This window comes from Rosa chinensis, chromosome 1 (assembly GCF_002994745.2).
Source record: "Rosa chinensis cultivar Old Blush chromosome 1, RchiOBHm-V2, whole genome shotgun sequence".
In the NCBI taxonomy this organism is placed as follows: domain Eukaryota; kingdom Viridiplantae; phylum Streptophyta; class Magnoliopsida; order Rosales; family Rosaceae; genus Rosa; species Rosa chinensis.
The window spans coordinates 6,354,451-6,372,886 of NC_037088.1; the positions used below are offsets into that span (position 1 = coordinate 6,354,451).

At 36.6% G+C, this 18,436-nt stretch overlaps 2 protein-coding genes across 4 annotated transcripts; both read left to right on the forward strand.

Annotated features, from left to right (window-relative positions):
- Window positions 1-81: 81 nt before the first annotated feature.
- LOC112199190 lies at window positions 82-6,966 on the forward strand. Of its 2 annotated transcripts, XM_040514768.1 has the most exons (8): window positions 82-736; window positions 2,545-2,662; window positions 3,217-3,327; window positions 3,592-3,668; window positions 4,896-4,932; window positions 5,151-5,225; window positions 5,859-5,974; window positions 6,732-6,966. In XM_040514768.1, the coding sequence occupies exons 1-7, from the start codon at window positions 666-668 to the stop codon at window positions 5,874-5,876; spliced, it is 507 nt and encodes a 168-aa protein (XP_040370702.1). In that variant the 5' UTR covers window positions 82-665; the 3' UTR covers window positions 5,877-5,974; window positions 6,732-6,966. The 2 variants fall into 2 exon arrangements, with proteins under 2 accessions (XP_040370702.1, XP_040370704.1); XM_040514770.1 differs by lacking the exon at window positions 5,151-5,225 and having other exon boundaries at window positions 84-736.
- Window positions 6,967-15,532: 8,566 nt separating this feature from the next.
- Window positions 15,533-17,535, forward strand: LOC112199195 (UPF0481 protein At3g47200). 2 transcript variants are annotated; one of them, XM_040512488.1, is made up of 2 exons: window positions 15,533-15,678; window positions 15,785-17,535. In XM_040512488.1, the coding sequence occupies exon 2, from the start codon at window positions 15,828-15,830 to the stop codon at window positions 17,373-17,375; it is 1,548 nt and encodes a 515-aa protein (XP_040368422.1). In that variant the 5' UTR covers window positions 15,533-15,678; window positions 15,785-15,827; the 3' UTR covers window positions 17,376-17,535. The 2 variants fall into 2 exon arrangements, with proteins under 2 accessions (XP_040368422.1, XP_040368423.1); XM_040512489.1 differs by having other exon boundaries at window positions 15,535-15,652.
- The last annotated feature ends 901 nt before the right edge of the window (window positions 17,536-18,436 follow it).

The window sequence follows — 18,436 nt, forward strand, 5'->3', positions numbered from 1 at the left end:
GACTAGAAAATATTGTGACATTCAGACAACATTTAAATGTTGTCCGAGTGTGGAGCTTCTTTTAAAATTTTCTAATTATTTTGACCTGTGCTTGTAGAGATCGACCTCGACCCTTCACTCATTCTCTCTCCTTCTCACTCGGGCTCTCTCAGCTCGACCTAGAAACCGTGAGGAAAACTCAAACACGAGCCCTCTCTCCTTCTCACTCAGCTCTCTCAGATCTCGATTCTCACTCTCTCGATTCTTTGTTGGCTAAGATTGAACTTCTTCATCATATTTCTATCAAATCTGGCCACTTCAGTAGAAGATCTACCAACTCTCTTCTCCTTCTCTCTCGCTCCCTTGTCTTTCCAAACCCTACTCTCCCTCTCCCTCTCCCTCTGTCTGTGTCTCCGAATCTCACATTCTCTCTCTACAATCCTCTCCGTCTCTCTCTGAAATTGACGGAGATGAAGTCTATCTGCGCCACAATTTCTTACGGGAGACGATGGAGCCGCCCCAGTAGGGTCTGGCAAGCCTCCGTGAAAGCATATAGCCGCCAAGGAGAACGAGTCTCCGCCTTCAGATCTCCTCTATATGGCCTTGGATTCGAAGCCTTCGCCAGCGGCCAAGTTGAATAGTCTGTTGCCGCCACGGCCTTGAGATGCTTCCTGAGAACTCCGTCCATGGAGCCTTTGGAGAAAGTTGAGAACTTTGGCCGTCTTGCTCATTGGTTTTTTTCTCTGGCCAAATCAAGGTACAATTTTATTCACTTACACTGTGAATCTAGGGTTCTATGGTTGAGTTTTTCATTTTTCGATCACTAATTTGGGCGATCTATGGTTATTTGTTTATTATACTTGAAAGTTCTTCAATTCTTCCCATGCTTTTCTTTATCAATTTTGATGCGATTAGTCTGGGTTTTCTGGGTTGTGTTTGAGGGTTCGTGTGTATTGCTATTGATCAAAACAGGGTTTTAACTATCTATAGTTTCTGTAATGGGTTTGCTTTCCATTGTTTAGTTTCGTTTTAGTTTTAGTTTTAGCAGCACTGCATAACTGGGTTTGAGTCTCTATATTTTCATATCTGTCTTGATATTGGTTTACGGAAAGTTAAGAATTGAGATGGGTATTTGATGGGTTTGGGCTGAGTGTGAGTATTTCTTGAGGATTGGGTTCGCATCATCATTCATTATCTGTGGCTTTTTTCTCCATATTATCTATATGATCCACTATAAACCTCTTCTTTCAATTGAATTAAAGCTTCAATGGGTTTAGTCATTCATCAAATAGAGTTTGGGGGCAATAATATGATTACTGGATCAGTTCAGCATGCATTTACATGAGGACAATTAAAGACTATGCCTCTATACATAACAATATTAAAGAGGGCGTGCCCTATATTTTCAGTTTTGAGTCAGGGCTCTATAAAGCTCAAGACCTGACATGTACTCGAGCTGTTGGGACTAATAAGTTTGCTAGTGTGATGCAATTGTCTGGTTCTTTTAGTAATGGAGCTACAGGCTATTTTGTTCTTGAGATTTTCAAGTCTCGATCCAAAAGTTATATTCTATATATTCAAGGATCATGAGTTACGTATTCATATCATCATTTGAAGGCTTAAGTTCCCAGGCCCCAGAAAAAACTCTGTTTCTTTCTCCGTAGATTGAATTGCCATCTTCCATATGGAATAAAACTTTCTTTTGCTGCATGAGTGCATGACTGTTATATTTTTCAGTTTTACATTACAGCAGATGAAAATATTTCATCATTTCTCCATCATTGTAGCTAAATGTTTAGTGCACTAAATTATATTCTGAATGGAAATAACTGCTCTGTTATCTTGTTTATGGCTAGAGAAGTCAAATTTGTTTCTCTATATGCAGTGGTAGTTTTTACATATTGAAGTGACTATTTCATGTTTGGATTCTAATGAACCAGCATTATACTTTCATGAGTATGTATATATGCTGCTCTCTGTATGGGTATGCATGGGAGTTCATGCTTTGGACTGATGGAACTCTGAAGTTGTTAAGTATGGTTTCATAATTTTCTGGACTTTATTGATGAAACTCCAAGTAGTGTGCATGTCCATGTTTTTGGGAATTCATGCTTTTTTATTGATGAAACTTCAAGTAGTGTTGGTGGGTGAATGTGGGAATTCAGGCTTATGAATATGAAAGTCCAAACTAGTTTAGTATGATTTTCACAATAACTTGGAATCTATTAATGAAACTCCCAGCACTGTGTGTAGGAATGTAACTGATTCGTGTTTTAGATTATCAATTCTTAGTATAATAACTCACAATTCTCTTTCCAGACCTCTAATTTCTTGGTTTGCCTTTTTCTCTGTTTAACTATTATGTTCTTCAGTATGGAATATATTGTATATCAATAACTTTGTTTGGATATACTCTATTTGACCTCATTTTAATGAATGCTTGACATTTCCAGCTACATGTTTTGATTCTTAAATGGTCTGCATTGATATTTGAGTGCGGTATATGCTCTGTTCAACCTTTCGCCTAATCTTTTTGCTCGTGGTTTTATGACCTTATGCCCTCAGAATAGATGCTGAAGCCTGCAGCATAAGGGAGGAACTTGATAAACTGATGACACTGCAGCAGCCTTTAAGTGGAAGTTGTAACAATTCATCGGAGACAGCAAAAGATGCAACGGTAGAGGTATACTTGATTTTCCTGCATAGGCAAATGAGCATAAAATCCATATAAACAGATCCGTACTGCACAAATGTTGTTTAAGATAATTTTTATACATGATCCAACTGAATTTCCATTTTAGTAAGGCACCCGATTTCTGTGTGCATGCTTGTTCTAATTTGTCTTCCAATTTTTCTATGCCTCTGTAATAACCATTTAATATTAGGTGCTCCCATTTATCACATCAAAAGGCACAACATACATTTTCGCTTGCTGTATTTTATCTCTTTATTCACAACTAAGCACTTCTGTTGGTCCTTTTGTTTGAATAGTGGACCATGTTCAATCAGTTTTCTCAAACATGGTCTCAGTTAAATTTTCAAGGAAGGAAAAAAGTTAATGGACTCTTTGGGTTCAGTATGTTTCAGCTGTGCTAAACTACCTGTACGGTTCAGGCAGTTGAACCTGACCATTAGTGATATTTGTACCTGATACAGTTGTGTTGATATAAATTTATTTCTTTATATAACTAAAGAAGTTGTGACTCATCAAAACTGAAAGCTCTAATTTCCTTGCAGAATTTAAAAGCAGCACTCGTAGAAATTCAACTATGTTCCAGGTTGGAGTCTCTGTTACTAAAGAAGAAATCCTTGAACAATGGGGACTCACCTGAGCTGCACACTGAAAAGGTCCCAATTTGATGTCATTTCAGCTATCCAGTAAAAGGGCACTAGAACAAGCATTTCTTGGTTGCAATGGATAAAAATAGTACCAAATAGGCAAATATTAAGACACTAAATTTGAATTATACTATAATAGTTAATCTAAACGCCATACTTTTCATTTATCTGGAAACTGAGTGATTCCTCTGAGGGGCACTGCATGTGCATAGTTAATAATGAACAATCTTCTTTTTCCATATTACTATTGAACTCTCCTCTTTTAAATTGCAGGTCGAAAAATTGAAAGTATTATCAGAATCTCTTGCTAATTCCACCTCACAAGCAGAAAAGCGCATTTTGGACCACAGGTTTGAAACGGCCTTTTAAAACATATTGCCTGTATCTATTTGGTCTAGTTCTTTTTTCTGTTTTTTGGGACAATATCTATCTACTCTAGTTTATGTGTATAGGTTTCCATGTCTTTGAGAAGATAAATGTGTGTCCAAGAGTATTAGGTTTTCTTTTGTTTTTTTTGTTTTTGGTCTGCCAAGAGCATTAAGTTCAAATGAGTCAGCATAATTTTTATTACTTTATTTATTTGAGAAAACAGATGTGCATATTTAGATGAACTTTAAAGGGAAGATTAATTTATAGGATTCTTCTATCAAATATGGTGTTGAGTACATTTATCAGTTATATTTCATTTAAGTATAAAGGGATAGAGATAGTGCACTTCAGTTCAATACATTTGGTGCATGCGAGGATGTGCATCTTCAATAAGATATTTGATTAGTTGCTCTCTGGTATGGGTAATGTGAAAATTTTGGCCATAGTAAAACACCGAGTCTGGATTTTGTTTGACTTTGATAAATCTGGTTTTATTCTTTTCTTCAATACTTCAAGCAGATTTCAAAAAGAAGAAGCACTTAACTTTCGTGTAGCTAAAGCTAATGAAGTAAGCCAACTTGAGAAGGTATGCCTATAATTAAAGATATTTGTCCAATTAAGGAACTCTTTCTTTTACAGATACATTGTAAGTCATGGATAAGCTATATGAGTTAAAGGAAATCTTAAATAAAAAGTTGCACCGCATGAGTACCCTTATATAGTTATATCTGTAAATCAAAATTTAATAAGATGATATTTACTTGCTTTAGTATTTGGTGTATTCAGTTGAAGGTTTTCATATATATGTTCTTTTTAAATTTAATCATGATAGTTTTGCACCTTACATTTCAAATTTTCATCATACTTTAAGATTAATGTTGGTGGCATGTGTCCATCATAATATTTTGTTTAATTGCATGTACCTTTGATTCTATCCGAGTTCTTCTATTAACAATATGATAAAGCTCCATCTTTTACTAAATTGTCAGCAAACTTCAAATTCATATGTTTGTCAACAAACATGAATTTTTATTTATTTTAGTATTGTTTAGTAAATGCTTAAGTTCATCGTTTTGAATGGAAAACTCTGAAATCTTAAGTTTTTACTTTGATTTTATTCACATTTTAATGTTTAGTACTATTTGGTTTGGTTCTCCAAATTTGTTAGGATTTTATACTCACTGACAGTGTTATTGGGTTTCAGATAGGGAAAGCTTTTTTGAAGCAGCTGAAAGTGTTCCTGAGGTGAATTTTTTCAACTTATTTCTCTGTTATTTAGATTTGGTTGTATGGAATTCAATTGTGATTTGTGTTATCGATTTTGTGAGAGTTTTGGATGAAAGAAAGCAGGGAAATAATTGTGAGGGGCTGACACTACATACTACATATAATGTTTATGTGGTTGGCAAATAATTGTAGTGTTTGAAATTTTATCTGAACCATTGCTACTGCTTTTGTATCAGAAAAATTACTTAGATGTGTATCGCTTTGAATCATGGGGAGGTTCACTGCTACCAACATATGCTGTTGGACAACAGGTTTGCTATTGATCATCCAACTAAGCTATGCATCTAAATTTATGATTAGAGTTTATGATTAGTTCACTGGAAGAGGAAGACAAACAACGATACGGTTGCAAGTAATATAAAAAAGATTTGGTATATAGTGTCATTATATGATGAACTAGATTTACATAGTTGATCAGAAGTTGGGATTTTTTGTCTAATTCTTCAAGTCAATTACCAGCCTTAAAGTACTAATTCGGGTATTGCTGTTTTACCTCCACAAATGCAAATGTTTATGGGTTTAGTTATGCAATATGAAGTTTTCACTGAAAAGGGTTGTGACAGGAAGCAAATTAGTAAACCTGTATTGGTGATGGTAGCTTAGCTTTTTGGTTTTAGATAACCTCGGAAATGAGCTAGCTTTCAGCATTCTTTTTGGTCTTTCTATCATCCATCTTCCCCTAGATTTACTTAGTAATTCCTATAGTACCTCAAAACCTTCAGATAAGCACTTGTAATTGTAAAAGGCATGTTAGGCTATGTTAGTTTTGACTTGTGTAGCAACTGCAGCTTATTTAGGCTTTAAGGAAAATGGAATTGTCTTCAGAAATCGAAGACAATTTAGGTAATTCAGCTTTTCTTTTACTTGTATTGTTCTCTTTACAGATGAGGACCGAGTTCTAGCAACTGTGAGGGTTCAGCCATCTCATGGTTAACTAACGACATTTGTGGAACATCCTAGAATGAGCAGGCTGATCCCCAACTTCTTTTCCATTCAAATGGTAATTTATTTTCCACCCACTTTATTAACTGATCAGTAAAACTATACATTTCTACCTTAGTTATACCATGCTAGCCTTAATTTTCACTACATGCATATGGTTCTACCCTAGAGGCACATGATTTTGAATACAGGTATCTTAGATTTTAGTCTTATGAGGTGTTAGTGGAGCTTATTGAGATGTGGTTATGTCTTCTGAAAATACTGGTTCTTCCCTAACTTTATGTCTTTTATATGTCTGTAACTTGTCTGAGTTTCTTTTTACGTACCATTTGGCTGTACTTGTTTGAAATTGTTTTTGGTTTTGGTTATGTTTGTTGAAGTTCGCTGCAATTAGTAGATTTTTGTGCTTTGTTTTGGTTGTTAGGTGTAGTTTGCTGAAACTATTTTTGGTTTTGGTTATGTTCGTTGGAGTCTGCTATTTAGTTTTGGTTTTGGTTAGTACTGACTCTTGAGTTTAAAGAGTCATTTTTGTCAGAACCTGCTGGGTTTTTTTTTGTTTTGCTTAGGTGGTGTTTTGTCTATAGCATCACCTCAGTTATTTCCTTTTACTGAAACTACACGTGTGAAAGTTTATCTAATTATATTTAGTGTGGCTATACTAACTCATAGTTTGATGCCCTAGAATCTATCAAAGATGGAGGTAAAGAAGCTCTTTAATAACATCAATAGCTCAGAGTATGTGATAGTTATCTAGACATAAATGTACTAAAAGCACTAGCAAATATAACTTCATTCTATGTGCATATTATCTACAGGGTTATGCATATATACTCACGCAGCCTGGAATACCTTCCGTTTTCTATGACCACTTCTATGATTCGGGTGATTCAATTCATGATCAGATTGTGAAACTGGTACAGCAGTGTAGCTAGGTAGTTCCTTTATTAACTTGTGTCTAGTAGATTCTTCATTCATTAAGCATTTGGACTTGTCTGCAGATTCAGATTAGTAGATATGGGACATTTTGAACTGATCGATGCTCATGATTAGGTTGTGTACATAAGACAATGGTGGATTAATAGAAATTGCAATGAATGATTTTGGATGTGGGTTTCATACTTTCATGAATGGGCAATTTTAATTTCCAGAATGCATGCATACCAATTGTAACAGGGAACTACTAATATGTGTTATCTCAAATTGCAAGCTACAACAAAAGCACACCAAAATGTGTGGTTGCAGTTGCACAAAAACAACACAAAACCCAATTGGAATTCTATTGTCCTTTTGGCATTGGTACAATAGAAAATTGCAAGCTCCAACAAAAGCACACCAAAATGTGTGGTTGCAGCTAAACAAAAACAACACAAAAATCAAATAGAAGTCTATTGTCTTTTTGGCATTGGGACGACAGAAAATTGTAGTCTAAAGGGCAAAACAACAACATAAGTTAGACGAAAGTGTTGGCTAAAACGTATAATAACAACAAATAAGTGTGGTTGGAATCAATCACAGACAATATAAAAAGACCTCATAAAAGACCTTTCACACAACACTTAAGTGTCGTATGTATGTACCCTAGAACGACACTTAATTGTTATCTGATGCTCTTTACGACCACATATAATTGTCGTTTAAAGTAAATTAGCACAACCTTTAAATGCTGTTGTATGAGAGAAGACACTACACAAGAGTCTTCATATTTCTTATTTAAGGGCATTCAGACCACACAAATAAGTCTTGCAAATATGCTTTACACAATAGTATTTAAAAAATACTGTGGTTGTTTTGTTTATCAGACAATACAAAACTGTTGTTTGAATGCTTTTAAAGAAACAGATCACAATGTTCCCAAAATGCAAAACTCATCAGACGACACAAGACTTTTATTTTTTTATGTCGTCTGAAAAATCAGACGACAGAACACTTCTGTCGTCTGATGCCCCCAAGAGACGACACCGTACTAGACGACACATTTTTGTTCGTTCAGACGACAGAACAGTTCTGTCGTCTGATGCACTTTTTGGCATAGTGCCCACAGGGCCACTTCAGATTTCAGGGGGAAATTCGGGGCAGGTCCTGTCACTTCTGCTGATCATATCATCAACATGTTTTCCATTGTCTACCAAAAAAACAGAGACGTTGAGCTTGTTATTTTCAATTCTCCACATAATATTAGTTGGGAGGTAATCTGATTCTCCACATAATATTAGTTGGGTGGTAATCTGATGTATAATGGAATTGAAAATCAGTGACAGAGTTAAAGTTCTAAAGGTGCAAAATGTGTCCATTCATATCGTGCTCTAGGTAGAACAATGGTTTTCTGGTGAGCAAATCGATCAACCAATGCTTGCCAAATCTCAAGTGGGTTTTTCACCGTAAGGCACTCATCTTTTAGACTCTTGTCAAGATGATGACGCAAGAAAATTATAGCCTTGGCGCGATCTTCCACAGATGACTTATTGTCAACTTTGATGGCATCTCTAAAATTGTTAGCCATAAGGTGAATTTTGGCATCAAGAACCCAGCTCAAATAGTTCTTGCCAGAAATTTCAAGAGGATCAAAGTCCAACTTTGTTACATGCGTCATCTTTCTACAAAGAGAAAAGACGAGATATATCAGGATCCATAAGTATTAGAACTATATGTTCTATGAACAATGATAAAAAATCATATACGAAACAAAGGTTTCGAAGTGTTCATAAATATGAACAATGGATATTATAAGGAAAACGCGAGAAAAACATTCGTGTGATGTCTGTAGAACCTTAGGTCTAAGACTACTCGGTCAGCTGACTTGAGTCTTGAGCAATGGAACATGTAGTTCTCATTCTTGTATATGAAATATAAATTTTCAACAATTATATGAACGCATACAAAAAATTGATATTCATCTATAGAGAAAAAAAGAAACTCATAGATCATTTGCCTTGGTATAAGCAACTATGTTGCACCATAAGACTTGCATATCATCATGGAGTTCAAAGAAGAAGAAAAAATAAGAGCAAATGCGTGCTGATAACGTGTTATAAACTAGAGAATAACATAGAGATAGAATAGAGAAATGGAATGTAGGAGGAGGTAGAAGTGTATATTATTCATTCTTATTGACCCTTTTATATAGGAGTTGGTTTTACATCATTAGGACATAAAAGATGAGAATTTATGTGGACAGCCACATATTTATAATATTTACAACATTTTCAATTTTTTTAAAGGTGAAATCTTCAAATTTTAGACTCGGTATGACGAGTCTATGGTAGTTTTTATTTTATTTTATTGAAACTGAATAATTTATTACTTGAGAGAATTAATCTGCCATAGATAGTACATCATTAAGCCACTATGGGCTATTACATATCCAAATGTGAAAGTCAGGAATCACAAGCGCATGCTTAGCAATTACATGCGCTGCCTTATTACAATTACGTAGAGAGAACATATATTGAATAGAAGTAAAATAATAGAAATAAGACTTTACTGCCTCCACAAGAGCCCCATCCACATCCCAATTTTCATTGGAAGAGGATATACATGACATACAGACATAGCTTCCTTACATGACGAGTCTATGGTAGTTATTGGGAGATTTTTAAGAAAAGGGATCTTGACCAAATGCACCAAAATTGGCCAAATTTATCACACTTACTCTAGCAACAGATTTTTATTCCCACTAACCAGATTTCAAAATAAATGACAAATTTACCCTCAACTTAATTAAACAATTACATCAAAGCCTCTCTCTCTCTCTCTCTCTCTCTCTCTCTCTCTCTCTCTCTCTCTCTCTCTCTCTCTCTCTCTCTCTCTCTCTCTCTCTCTCTCTCTCTCTCTCACGATGTCAGCGTTTCAGCATGATCTCTTTCCCCTCTCTTACCCATAGTGTCAAAACGGCGTTGTCGTCATCAATGAAGAAATTTCTCCGACAGGCCGGCGGCAACAGTAGCTCTACATGGTCCACCTCCTCTACGTCGAACATGTGGAGATCAATAAGGATGGGAAGCCAGTGCGTCTTTAAGTACCTCGACATTGATTTGAAGAAGTTTATTGATTCCGATGACCGATGACGGGATTCAGGCGAAAGTTGGCCTGATTCCAACGGCCGATGACGGGGCTCCGCGCGAAGTCTTCTTTAATTTCTCTCTCTCTAAGTAACAAAGGGGTGAGGGTAAAATGATATTAAAAAAAAAAAAAATGTTAATGGGGTATTTGAGCAAGTTCATTCATTGAGGTCACTGCGTCAATACTATTCATTGCTTTTTGTCTTTCATTTCCACCATTTAGGTCATTGGGTCAGATACTATTCATAAAAGGTCACTCTAGGTCACTTTCTGGGTCAATTTCGTGATCTGCCAACTGACATTCGGTGACATTTTCTGTGTTATCCATTTCTACTTGGTTTCAGATCCGATTTGCAGCCAAGTATTGAAATTCAATTTAGTGTGGAAATTCGCTGAATGATTCAGTCATAAATTCGTGCTACGCTCTCCAATTGAAACTGAAGGAGTTTTGAATTGGAGGGTTATCCAGAGAGTTATGAAGGAGTTTTGAATTGGAGAGTTATTCAGATAGTTATGAAGAAGTTTTGAGTTTTGAATTGCAGTGAGTTATTGACAAAAAAAAAAATTGCAGTGAGTTGTCCAGAGAAATAAATAAGGGTTCTGTTTGTCGTTTTGTAAGATTTGTTTTACCGGAATCAGTTCGTTAAGTTGGCAATTACATCATATTACAGAAGTCATGGACGGAAATGAACCACGCGCATGGGGTCCATAGACGTACCCTTTAGAGTAGGCTTATTGATTGCGCTTGGCCGCTTGCGTCTGTCATCATATTTGTTCTCTCGTGCATCACAACCCCACGTCACTCGGAAGCAATCATTTTTCCATGGTACGATTAGTTATTGATGGCCCTACCAATTAATTTTTGTACATAATTTTTTAGTTTTTGCACAAAGACAACGTGCGATAAAAAAAAAGGAAAAAGAATCTCTAAATTATTATGATACCTCTAGGCCTCGTCAACAGGCCCGGCCCGGCCCATACATAGCGAGGCTGGGCCTAATTACATTTTTAAATAGTGTCGGGCCGGGCTTCATTATAAATCATAAGATCCAAGCTCATCATTATAAGGCGGGCCTTCCTGGCTTTTTCAGGCCGGGTCGGGCTTTTCTATATCATTCTGAAAACATATATATAATTTTAGTATTTTACATAATTTTTTTTATAAATCTATATTTATATATCATACATATACTCCAAAGAGCAACCTCTATAAATTCAAAGAAAATGGGAAAACCGATCGTTGGATGTGATTATTACAATAAATTGTGCTTGTGGTTAAAAATTTAGTCAATTTCACCATAGTTTTCAACCCGATCGGATTGGTCAACCGTAGTCACTTATACATTTTCTTGGTTGACCGATGACGTGACAACTGCGAAACGTGCTTATTTTTTCACATCACGTTTGTAAATATTCCATCGATGGATGTGCGTGGACATAAGATAAAAAAAAAAAAAATTAATTACAAACACATAGGCCTATACCAATTTTCCTTCTAAAGTTGTATGACTTATACATTGCATTTAAATGATTGAGGTTCATTCTAAAGCAACCATGAAGTGGAAAATGAATTCAGAGAAATCAACCGCTCGATTGAGAGATTGTAATGTTTTATGGTGGTTGTAGAAAATCCAGCCAATCTGGTTCTCGTTTCGAACTCTATCAACTAGGTCAAACTTAGTTACTCTTATAAACCTATATTTATATATCATACACTCCAAATGGCAACCTCTATCAATTCAAAGAAAATGAAAAAACCAAACCGTTGGATAAGATTATTATAATAAATTATGCGTGTGGTAAAAAATTTAGCCAATTGCACCATATTTTCGAACCCGATCGAATTGGTCAACCGTAGTCACTTATATGTTTTCGTGGTTGACCGATGACATGACGACCGCGAAACGTGCTTATTTTTTCACATCACGTTTGTAAATATTCCATCGATGGATGTGCGTGGACATAAGATAAAAATAAATAAAATTTAATTACAAACACGTTGGCCTATACCAATTTTTCTTCTAAAGTTGTATAACTTATACATTGCATTTAAATTGTTGAGATTCATTCTAAAGCAACCACGAAGTGGAAAATGAATTCGGAGAAACCAATAGCTCGATGGAGAGATTGTAATGTTTTATGGTGGTTGTAGAAAATCCAGCCAATTTGGTTCTCGTTTCGAATTTGATCAACTAGGTCAAACTTAGTTACTCTTATAAACTTATATTTATATATCATACACTCCAAAGGGCAACCTCTATCAATTCAAAGAAAATGGAAAAACCAAACCGTTGGATAAGATTACTACAATAAATTATGAGTGTGGTAAAAAATTTAGCCAATTTCACCATATTTTCGAACCCGATCGAATTGGTCAACCGTAGTCACTTATATGTTTTCTTGGTTGACCGATGGCATGATGACTGCTAAACGTGCTTATTTTTTCATATCATGTTTGTAAATATTTCATCGATGGATGTGCGTGGACATAAAAAAAAAAAATTTAATTACAAACACATTGGCCTATTCCAATTTTCCTTCTAAAGTTGTATGACTTATACATTGCATTTAAATTGTTCAGGTTCATTCTAAACCAACCATGAAGTGGAAAATGAATTCGGAGAAACCAACCGCTCGATGGAGAGATTGTAATGTTTTATGGTGGTTGTAAAAAATCCAGCCAATTTGGTTCTCGTTTCGAATTTGATTAACTAGGTCAAACTTAGTTACTCTTATAAACCTATATTTATATATCATACACTCCAAAGGGAAACCTCTATCAATTCAAATAAAATGGAAAAACCGACCGTTGGATGAGATTATTAAAATAAATTATGAGTGTGGTAAAAAATTTAGCTAATTTCACCATATTTTCAAATCCGATCGAATCGGTCAACCGTAGTCATGACTGCATGACATGTAGAATACTAGAATATATATGCACATATTCTATATAGAAATATGAGAACTTCCAATTTCACCATAAACCAAATTACAACAAATTCACACTCACACAAAGACACACACACACACACACACACACACATATATATATATAAACACACACATATATAAACATGTCTAAAAGTCCTGGATCTTCAATAATGATGATGTGACATACTGAAGATTTCCAAATATATGTGCTGGGCCTTCTAGATGGGGCTTTCCGTGCATATTGTAAAAGATGTTGTAGATTCCAGTCCAAGCTGAACTTTCTTAACTTAAATTGCCATAACTCCTTCTAGAAAAGTTAGAATCGCAAACCGTAAAATTCTTCAGAAACTAGACACATGGGGCTTTCCGTGCATATAGGGTACAGCTCCTAATTCCATCCGAGCAGTTCCTAGTAATTCAGCGAAGTTAGATTCTAGACATGAAAAAAGATGTTGCAGATTCCCGTCCAAGCTGAACTGCTTTCACTTAAATTGCCATAACTCCTAGAAAAGTCGGAATCACAAACCGTAAAATTCTTCAGAAACTAGACACATGGGGCTTTCCGTGCATATAGGGTACAGATCCTAATTCCATCCGAGCAGTTCCTAGTAATTCAGTGAAGTTGGGTGTTCTGCACAACAATTTCTGTGTTGCAAATTCTCGTTCAAGCTGAACTACCTTCACTTAAATTGCCATAACTCCTTCTAGAAAAGTCGGAATCGTAAACCGTAAAATTTTTCAGAAACTAGACACATAGGGCTTTCCTTGCATATAGCGTACAACTCCTAATTCCATCCAAGCAGTTCTCAGTAATTCAGCGAAGTTAGGTGTTCTGCACAACAGTTTATGTGTTAGTTAGCTCAGCTTAGCTTCTTTTCTTCTTTCTTTGAAACACACCTACAAAGATACTAAACTGACGTAAATGAACCATAAATAAGGAGAACTAAACATATATACCAAGAGAAAGAGGCATAGAAATATAAGAATTAAGAAAATATGAGCATATCAACATGACAACATACATATATAGATATATATATATATATATATATAATAGTTTACGGACTTTAATCGAGCCTGGCCAGGCTTTTGCGGGCCGGCCCTCGGCCCACCAAGACGGGCTTTTGAGAGTTTTTTGATTGGCCAAGCCGCGCTTTTGGCCCTCCGGGTCGGCGGGTCTCCATCGGCCCACTTGATTCGCAAGCTTTTTGATGAGGCCTATGGTAACAGTGTCGGTGCCTGTGGGGTTAATAATCTTTTCACTATCAAATCAGTAAAATTTTTAACATAAACAATAGTCTTAGAATATAATTTCGAAGGAAAATTCATTATAAACTCAATTCCTAGAATTCGATCGTTGCTATGCTATTTGAGAGTTGAAATTTAAAAGTGCAGGGCGAAAATGATGAGGGCAAAAAAAAGACGCATGAGCTGGATCGGCCAGAACATGCTCGACGGCTCCGACACCATTTTAAAGGTCGCTTTTGAATTGGTGGGCTAGTTGTTTCAGGAGTTCGATACCAAAGGGATGAGCAGACTCGCTGGAGATAGTATCCAATCATCAGGTTCAGGTTGATTCCGGGGATATGATGGTGTAGTCGGAGGAGGAGTAGTCGTCTAGGGTTTGGGTGGTGGCGGTGATGGAGGAGGTGGGGCTGAGAGGTTGACTGGTTGAGGATCCGTCATCATTTTCTTCGTATAGTCGAGGAGGAGGAGAGTTTATTAATATTATTCTTTTTTATTCTTTTTTTTTTGTCGACGACAAGTCTTAGAAGAATTTCAAATTTCTTTTTTATTTTATTTTATTTTAATAATAAGTTGGAGTCAAATGACAATTTTATCCTTTAAAATCCAACGTCACGTGGTTATATTTAACAGAGTCATAACGGAATTTTGACGGATGTACGACATTGATAAGAAAACTTGAGTCCATGTATCACCTTGATCACTTTGAAAGTACATGTATCATTTTAAAAGTTCTCGAAGAGTTCAGACAAGGTTAAAGTAAAAAACTCAAGACTCAAAGTGTGCTCGAATCGCTTTAGCTAACTCCAACCGTTGAGCTTGAAACATAATTTTTAGAAATTGTGGGGACTTTTGACCAATATCAAGTTTCTAGATCATAACTATTTTTATTATTATTTGTAAAACAGGTTATATGACTAGTTAAATTGTGTCGGTAGAACAATCAAATTGATACAAAATATCTTGTGATTTTGGTACAAATGAAGGTTGATAGCCTGAAACTACAAGAACACTAGAGTAAGAAAACTTAATTTCGTACAAATTTTAATAGAATTAATTTGATTAAACCTAAGTCAGACTAGTTTGAACTGGATCATAGAGCATAATATTAATTTGACAGCGGCGATTACGTTCATACAGTTAAGCATGTGCTAGTATCGTTTGGTGTAGCTACCACTCATGGAACAGTAATTAATTAGCGAATATTAAAGGGGGCAAGACCTTCACTCACGATTTTCGAGGTCTTCGCAATTGCAAGTGATCAACTTTACTTCAATTATTTAATGCCTACCTAAACGACAATTACTTTCAACAACTTTCCCTCATCAGTCTAGCATTTCTAGATCCATCCATCCTGTTATAAAAGGAGCTGGTTTGTTGCAAAGAATCACACTAACCCAAACCAAAGGTCCAAACCCCATCAATTTCTATAGATTCCCCTTCTCACCATTGATCTACTGCAAAGTTCTGTCTCAACCCTCATCAGCTAGTTACAATAAGTAATGTTTTCCTTTTTCATTGCTAGGTATATATGGACATTACATGCAGTTTGTATTTTATTCATTTCGTTTTCATTTCTAGATAATTTGATTATATGTTCCATTAATTGCAACATGTTTCAACCTTTTCAGGAGATCGAACTGATTAGTCGGGGATTGATCATATATAGCACTTATGGCCGCAAATCATAGAAGTGGTACAGATCATACAGTTATCGATATTATCGATGACCGCGAGAAAAGCAAGAAATGCATCTTCAGAGTTCCTAAAGTGCTCCGGAGACGAAACCCAGAAGCATATACACCTGACAGTTTTTCAATCGGACCTTATCATCATTATCGAGAAAAGCGAGGCGAGGAGGAAGGTAAAGGAGGCAAGGAAGGCAAAGGCGAGGAAGATTTCCAACGCATGGGAGGAGCGAAAAAGAGCTATTTGGATGAAATTCTCGCGCGTATGAAGAATATAACTTTGGAAGAGTTAACCGCAAAAGTTATTGGGCGCTCAGGCCAGAGGAATGAAAATGAGTTTGAGGAACGAGCCCGCAGTTTTTATGATGAACGATTTGATATTTCTCCCAAAGACTTCATCAAGATGATGATAGTTGACGGTTGCTTCCTAGTTCAACTATTTCGGAAGTGTAACCATCCCGATCGCATGGCATTGGATGACCCAGTGTTCACCACCGACAGCAGTTTTCATTTCCTATGCCATGACATTTTGCTCCTAGAGAATCAACTTCCTTGGTTTGTTATCCGCAGTTTGTATAGCCTTACTCTTGAAATATACCCTGATGAAACCTCCCTTCCTGTTCTCATCCTTAACGCCTTCAGCATACTAGCACCACTGAAGCAAAGTTGCTCATCTTATTTTAAGCATCTCCGCAGAAACAAGTGTCATTGTGATGCTGATTACCTGCACATACTTGATCTGGTAAGAGATTCCATAATTATTCCAATAAAGACCATAGATGAGAGAGCACAGAAAGCAGCTGGTAGAAAAGCAAAACATCATCAAATGCATGCTTGGAGAAAAGACTCCAGAGGCTATAAAGCTGCTCCTGAAGCTCTCTTTGACCCAAAACAGCATCAAATGCCTACTGCTACAGCTCTTTCAAATGTAGGCATAAAATTCCAATCGTCCACCAAGAGAAGCATAATGGACATACGATGGGCACCGCGCCAGAATCTCAGAAAAAGCATAACAGACATACGATTCAAAGTGCGCTGGCCATTCAGAAATGAAGAAGTTCTCAAAATTCCGCAGTTAGACGTTGATAATTTGTTTGAATGTTTATTCAGGAACCTGATTTATTTTGAGCACTGTTGCCATGGTTATTCCAGCGAAATAACATCATTTTCCATCTTCATGGATAAACTCATCTCTTCCAAAGATGATCTGGAACTACTTTGTAAGGAAAAGGTAATTATAGGTAGCTGGGAAAGCAATGAAGAAGGTCGCAAGTTCTTCAGAAGTCTTTACAAGGACATACCGCAGAAGAATTCCGTCAAGTTCTACTATGCGGATCTCTGCGGGGAACTGAATAATAGGTACAAAACATTGAAAAATCACCGGCTAGGAGAGAGCACAAGACAACAATTGATTTGGTTTTCAAATCCATGGAACGCTTTTTATGTGATTGTTGGTATTTTCCTTCTGCAGATAGTTCCCACCATACTGCAGACCACATATACCATTAAGCAATACTATTCTCCTAGTCCTTAGTCACGGAGTTGTTAATAATGTTATTTGTTGTTTAAGTAGAGTATAAGCTTTAAATGTGCTTCAATTACAAATGTATTTTGATGTTCTGGTTCTAGGTATCAGTATCTTAAACATCTGTAGAATTACAGAAATTAATAAGAGTTCGTTTGCATTTTTGTGATGGTTCTAGGTATTTTGATGTTTTGGCTCTGGTACGTGACTCATGGTTGCAAGTGTATTAACAATCTTTTACCTTTACAGATTTATAAACAGTACGGCACCAGAGTTCTTGGGCTTTCCTCTATATATAAAAGAGCTACCCAGCAAAGCTTGATAGTTCACTGAAATGAACAGCTAGTCTAACCGTGATGCTTTTCATCGCATATTAAAAAAAAAAAAAAAAAGTGATACTTTTCAAGGTTTCTTGTTCACTGACTCACGATCGATGATATTAATTTCCTTCGATTCCTTACCTCCGTAAGGATGGTCACCAAACAAATTTAATTCTCCTCCTGCTACTTCTAGTCCATCTCAGTCTGTCAACAGTGTTGAGTAGTTAGTGGGAATGATTAACTCATCACTTACAGGGTGTTTGCTTGTGACCAAGCTTGGGCTAGCAAACAGTCTCTTTTTGGTGATATAATTGCACAAGCGTGCCAACACCGTGGGCTGTAGTTGTCGGGCCGTTTATTGACCTGACTTCTTCTTCAAATGTTGTGGACGAGGAGAGCACCAACCTCATCAGAAGATTTTTTCTTTTGCCTTACGGATAAGAACTTTGGATGTGATCGATCTCTTGCGTCACCGAATCGATGCTCAACGTTGCAGGTTGAGCAGAGCAATCACCGGGAAGTAGGAGAAAATAGGGTTTTGCTAAAGCGCGACTTTAGTTTCGCTGGTTTGCTGGGGCGTTACCCTAGCTTCGCTGGTTTCAACTAGGTTAAAGTAGGCCTCATCAAAAAGCCCGCGGATCAAGTGGGCCGATGGAGGCCCGCCGGCCCGGAGGGCTTTTAGCCCGGCCCGGCCCGTCAAAAAACCCGCAAAAGCCCGCCTTGGTGGGCCGAGGGCCGGCCCGCCTAAAG